Source organism: Electrona antarctica (genome assembly GCF_951216825.1).
Source record: "Electrona antarctica genome assembly, contig: scaffold_235, whole genome shotgun sequence".
Lineage (NCBI taxonomy): Eukaryota > Metazoa > Chordata > Actinopteri > Myctophiformes > Myctophidae > Electrona > Electrona antarctica.
In genome coordinates, this window is record NW_027637197.1 from 204,031 (window position 1) to 210,030 (window position 6,000).

Here is a 6,000-nt window from a genome sequence, read left to right on the forward strand (position 1 = left end):
GCACAATCTATGTAAAGGTGTGTGAATGTGTGTGTGAATGGGTGAATGTAATGCACAATCTATGTAAAGGTGTGTGAATGTGTGTGTGAATGGGTGAATGTAATGCACAATCTATGTAAAGGTGTGTGATTGTGTGTGTGAATGGGTGAATGCACAACCTCTGTATACACCTTGGATAAAAGCGCTATATAAATGCACCATTTACCAAAATGTACAACATTTCATTCTACTAGTAGAAGCAATGCAATCTGGGAACCCATCGGCAAAGCAAAGGAAAAAACGGGTCAACCTTTTTTTTAATTTTTTTGTTCATGATTCTGAATTGATTGCAAGATTTTGTTTTACACGGAAAACACTCCCTGGGCTGACAATGGCCATTTGGGTGTGTATTTGGGCGTGTTTCTAAGGTGTAGTTCAGAGAAGATGGCTGTAAGGAGGATGAGACTAGCTGGCCACTGTACGGGGCATTACCAAGTGTATCAGAGAAGATAGCAGTAAGGAGGATGACACTAGCTGTACGGGGCATTACCAAGTGTATCAGAGAAGATAGCAGTAAGGAGGATGAGACTAGCTGGCCACTGTACGGGGCATTACCAAGTGTATCAGAGAAGATAGCAGTAAGGAGGATGACACTAGCTGTACGGGGCATTACCAAGTGTATCAGAGAAGATAGCAGTAAGGAGGATGACACTAGCTGTACGGGGCATTACCAAGTGTATCAGAGAAGATAGCAGTAAGGAGGATGACACTAGCTGGGCACTGTCACCGACACCGGTCAGGGGTTCGATCCCCGGCCGGCTCATACCAAAGACTGTAAAAATGGGACCCAATGCCTCCCTGCTTGGCACTCAGCATCAACAGGTTGGATTGGAGGGGGTCAAATCGACAAATCAAATGATTCCCGAGCGCGGCACGGCTGCAGCTCACCGCTCCAAGAGATGGGTCAAATGCGGAGAACAAATTTCACTGCGGTAACGTGTGTGACAAATGGTACAACTTTGAAACGTTTTGACTTTCCTACTAGCCTGGGGTCCAGCTCCCGGCAGGTTCTGCCTGAAGAAACTAGACGCAGCTGCGCGACATGAGACTAATTAATTAGAGCGACAGAGAGAGAGGGGAGTGTGTGTGTGTGTGTGTGTGTGTGTGTGTGTGTGTGTGTGTGTGTGTGTGTGTGTGTGTGTGTGTGTGTGTGTGTGTGTGTGTGTGTGTGTGTGTGTGTGTGTGTGTGTGTGTGTGTGTGTGTGTGTGTGTCAATTTAACAAAGGTGCAGACGATCAGAAATCAGCAGAGAGTGATCGATGTTTGCGCTACTGTATGCCGCATTGAAGTGGACTCGGACCCAGACTTTTTTTTCCTCCCTGGAAATAAAAACGTCTGGGTTTCCGAGGCTACTTTCCTACTTTCCACACCCACAACACCAGAGGGAGTGCAACTAACCATGTGCAACGCAGATTCGGCACAAACAAGGGACTCAATTATTTTCGCTCCTATGCCACCAAAATGTGGAACGCCCTACCAACAGTCATTAAGACATGCAAATCCCTTGACTCCTTCAGAACCGCTCTCAAAGGGCACCTACGGATGGCTGCAATACGGAACTGGCCCCGTAAAACCTGAATCCCCCCCCCACCGCCCCCCCCCTTTCTCCCCTCACTGTATGTATGTTTGTTTCTTTCCTTTTTTTTTACCTCTATGAATATTTTTTGTTTTGCCATAGAGTATATTTTGTTTTGCCATAGAGTATATTTTGTTTTGCCATAGAGTATAATTGTACGTATGATGAATTGAACAAGGTGGACCCTCTTGTAAACAAGTGTAATGCTTTATGGTGTCGTCCACTCACAGTTATCAGTTTTGTCTTGAGTTGTGCTTGAAATGTACTGTAATTCTCCAATCTGATAATAAATTCATCAATCAATCAATCAATCAATTCATCAATCAATCAATCAAACTGACCGGTGGTGGTGGTCCCGGGCTGTCCCGTGGTGGTCCCATCAGCAGCATCAGAGCTGTGGTTCTGGGCCTGGGTCTCCATCCAGTCCCAGCCGCTGTCACAGTGGCTCCTGATCTGCTCCAGGAGGTGAAGGACCCTCATCTCGCGGCGGCCCGGACCCTCGTCCGCCTGGGCATACACGATGTTGTGGAGCGCCGCGCTGGCGCGGGACTTGGCCTCGCGGCTGCAGCCCCCCGACGAGCCTGCAGGGGGCGACGTTCAATACGTCAGTCAGTCAGTCAGTCAGTCAGTCAGTCAGTCAGTCAGTCAGTCAGTCAGTCAATCAGTCAATCAACCTGTATTTGTCACACAACAACAACACAGGGTCTTATCTGGTGCGGCACCTAAACTTATTAGGATTTTTTTTTTAAAAACGTTTTAAACTAGTTAACACGGAGTCCGGCAGAAACGAGGAACACGGAGGGTTAAATTAGTACCCTAGCCCACCAAACACCAGACTCTCGTTTTCCAGGGCTTGTATTATTTAATCCATGTTTTAATCCGATCGTATCGTTACCACTTCCATTCTAAGCCCTGCATTCAAAGCCCTGTATCTCAGAAACGACATTGAGGGGCCGTTTCTGGTGAAAACAAGGGTTTTCAACGGCCTGTAGCAGGCGCTGTGATACTCGCGGTCGGGTTTTTCACCACCGACCGAGACAACAACAACCAGTCAAGACACCACACACAGCAGTTTGTCACTGTAACATGCGATTACGGATATTTGGCTCTTCAAAGAAAGTGTTACGCACGATAAAACCCTGGCAGTACGCTATTAATTAATGGCGGCGGATTAAGAGTTAAAATAGCCGATCTACGATCTCACAAAGTGTCGATGTAGATTGGCTATTTTCACTATTTTAAAACGTTTTTTTTTTTTTTTTTTTTTTTTTAATTGGGAAAAAATAAATGGCAAAAGAGCTATTAGGCATAACGTATTAGTTCTCAATTCTCAATGTTTTCGAGCTAAGGAGAAAACTAGTGTAAAATGCTTGTGCATGCAGGGTGTCACACCCCGTTTCTTTTCTTTTTACTATTTAGTCGACCAAAACTAGACTAAAATAAAAGTACAACATTTCACATGATTAAACATGACTAGAAGTTGAACTGAATCTTATTTTATTCAAGAGATTAACTAAAACTAAATGAAATATTAACACTGTTGTCACATCCAATTTTTGCGAACGCAGTGAGCATTTACTATGAGACCCAGCAGATCATGTCTGTGTGTCTGTGTGTGTGTGTGTCACGCAGTAACACCACCCGCCCACCACCAGAGGGCGCAGCTGTATCACACACAAAAACACACACACACACACACACACGCACACACACACACACACACACACACACACACACACACACACACACACACACACACACACACACACACACACACACACACACACACACACACACACACACACACACACACACAACTTAACTTAAAAAAAAAACTTAACTTAAAAAAAAAGTTTAAAAAAAAAGTTAAAAAGAAAAAAGTTAAACAAAATCTTAAACAAAAAAAACCTTAAAAAAGTACGTAATTTATTCTAATTGTTGATATTGCAATTTACGAGCTGCGTTCGCTTCCCGCGTTCGCGCGTCTTACTTGTATAAAATGGTATATTTGTATAGAATACATGTCAATTAGTGAACTGTAAATTCAAACTTTAATTTATTTGAATACAGAACGTTTACTGTATTTATACATTGTGGTAATTTGACAGAAAGAGTACTCCTTCCACCACTGCTTATTGTAAATAAACTTTTGACGTTATTTTTCAACAGATTAATTAAAACAGACGTCTGGAAAACGAGTCCGATCTGAAATAATATTTGCAATCATGCGATCATGATATAGCATTATAGCCTACTGTACCCGTTCCTCCGCCGGTCTCTCCGTTGGCGCCCCCCGGAGCCTCGTGTAGGATCTGCACCAGCAGCGGCACGCAGCCAGACTTGCGCATGGCCAGACAGCTGTCCTGAGAGCTGGACATGGCCAGGAGGGTGCGGGACATGTCCTCCTTGTCCCTGTTGGCCAGCATGGACAGGAGCCAGAACACCATCTCCACCTGGAGGCAGGGGGACACAATACTATGTAACACCATCTCCACCTGGAGGCAGGGGGACACAATACTATGTAACACCATCTCCACCTGGAGGGGGACACAATACTATGTAACACCATCTCCACCTGGAGGCAGGGGGACACAATACTATGTAACACCATCTCCACCTGGAGGCAGGGAGACACAATACTATGTAACACCATCTCTACCTGGAGGCAGGGGGACACAATACTATGTAACACCATCTCCACCTGGAGGCAGAGGGACACAATACTATGTAACACCATCTCCACCTGGAGGGAGACACAATACTATGTAACACCATCTCCACCTGGAGGGGGACACAATACTATGTAACACCCTTAGAGTATATATGGCACTCGGAGGAAACCCTGAGGCGAAATGGACATAGTGGCCGAATTTGGTATTGCAGCGCGGGGCCAATTCTGGTCCGTTGACTAGCATTAAATATAGATTTTTCTCAAATAAAAACGATTCATACGTTTTTTGGAACGTGTAGATTTGTCTGGTTCCCAGGCTCTGTGTGTGTGTGCGCACGTGTGTGCGTGTGTGTGTGTGTGTGCGTGTGTGTGTGTGTGTGTGTGCGTACCTTGCTCCCTCCATCTCCTGCATTCTCCAGGCCAGTGGCAGCAGAGGATGCATTCTCAGAGTCGCCACCAGATGGCGTGGCAGCAGCAGAGATCTAATAGAGACGGAAAAACAGGTGCACAGATGGCTTTAATGTCCAGAGGTCCTCAAAGTGCGTGCGTGCGTGCGTGCGTGCGTGCGTGCGTGCGTGCGTGCGTGCGTGCGTGCGTGCGTGCGTTCTAAATCATTCTTCTGAAAAACGTATGTTTCTATACCAGTAGTTCTAAAAGTTCTTCATGTCAAGGAAACCCAAAATGGACAGCCTGTGTGTTTGAACCTCCATCTCAACACATGATGTTCCCTCCAGGGACCGTTCAGGTTGAACCTCCATCTCAACACATGATGTTCCCTCCAGGGACCGTTCAGGTTGAACCTCCATCTCAACACATGATGTTCCCTCCAGGGACCGTTCAGGTTGAACCTCCATCTCAACACATGATGTTCCCTCCAGGGACCGTTCAGGTTGAACCTCCATCTCAACACATGATGTTCCCTCCAGGGACCGTTCAGGTTGAACCTCCATCTCAACACATGATGTTCCCTCCAGGGACCGTTCAGGTTGAACCTCCATCTCAACACATGATGTTCCCTCCAGGGACCGTTCAGGTTGAACCTCCATCTCAACACATGATGTTCCCTCCAGGGACCGTTCAGGTTGAACCTCCATCTCAACACATGATGTTCCCTCCAGGGACCGTTCAGGTTGAACCTCCATCTCAACACATGATGTTCCCTCCAGGGACCGTTCAGGTTGAACCTCCATCTCAACACATGTTGTTCCCTCCAGGGACCGTTCAGGTTGAACCTCCATCTCAACACATGATGTTCCCTCCAGGGACCGTTCAGGTTGAACCTCCATCTCAACACATGATGTTCCCTCCAGGGACCGTTCAGGTTGAACCTCCATCTCAACACATGATGTTCCCTCCAGGGACCGTTCAGGTTGAACCTCCATCTCAACACATGATGTTCCCTCCAGGGACCGTTCAGGTTGAACCTCCATCTCAACACATGTTGTTCCCTCCAGGGACCGTTCAGGTTGAACCTCCATCTCAACACATGATGTTCCCTCCAGGGACCGTTCAAGTTGGAGAATTAAATAAAATCAAAGAGTTTATTTATTTAGAGGAGCAGAGTCATTAACCAATTTAGACCTGAGACCGATTCTAAAAAATAAATGTCTTCTAAATCCTAAAAGTTTTCTTGAGAAAAATCCATGTTTCTATATCAGTGGTTCTCATACATTTTCATGTCAAGGACCCCCAAGAATATATGTAATTGGCCCGC

General features: G+C 46.0%; 1 protein-coding gene across 1 annotated transcript in view; it reads right to left on the bottom strand.

The window, feature by feature from the left end:
* apc2 (APC regulator of WNT signaling pathway 2) overlaps window positions 1-5,764 on the bottom strand; it is a gene marked incomplete at both ends in the record, with an annotated part of 41,665 nt that extends 35,901 nt beyond the window's left edge. Inside the window, 4 exons of the mRNA XM_079531912.1 lie at window positions 1,957-2,196; window positions 3,876-4,068; window positions 4,676-4,768; window positions 4,991-5,764. Of these exons, the coding sequence (XP_079388038.1) occupies window positions 1,957-2,196; window positions 3,876-4,068; window positions 4,676-4,768; window positions 4,991-5,764 (1,300 nt within the window). The remainder of the gene's footprint in view (window positions 1-1,956; window positions 2,197-3,875; window positions 4,069-4,675; window positions 4,769-4,990) is intronic.
* Window positions 5,765-6,000: the final 236 nt, after the last annotated feature.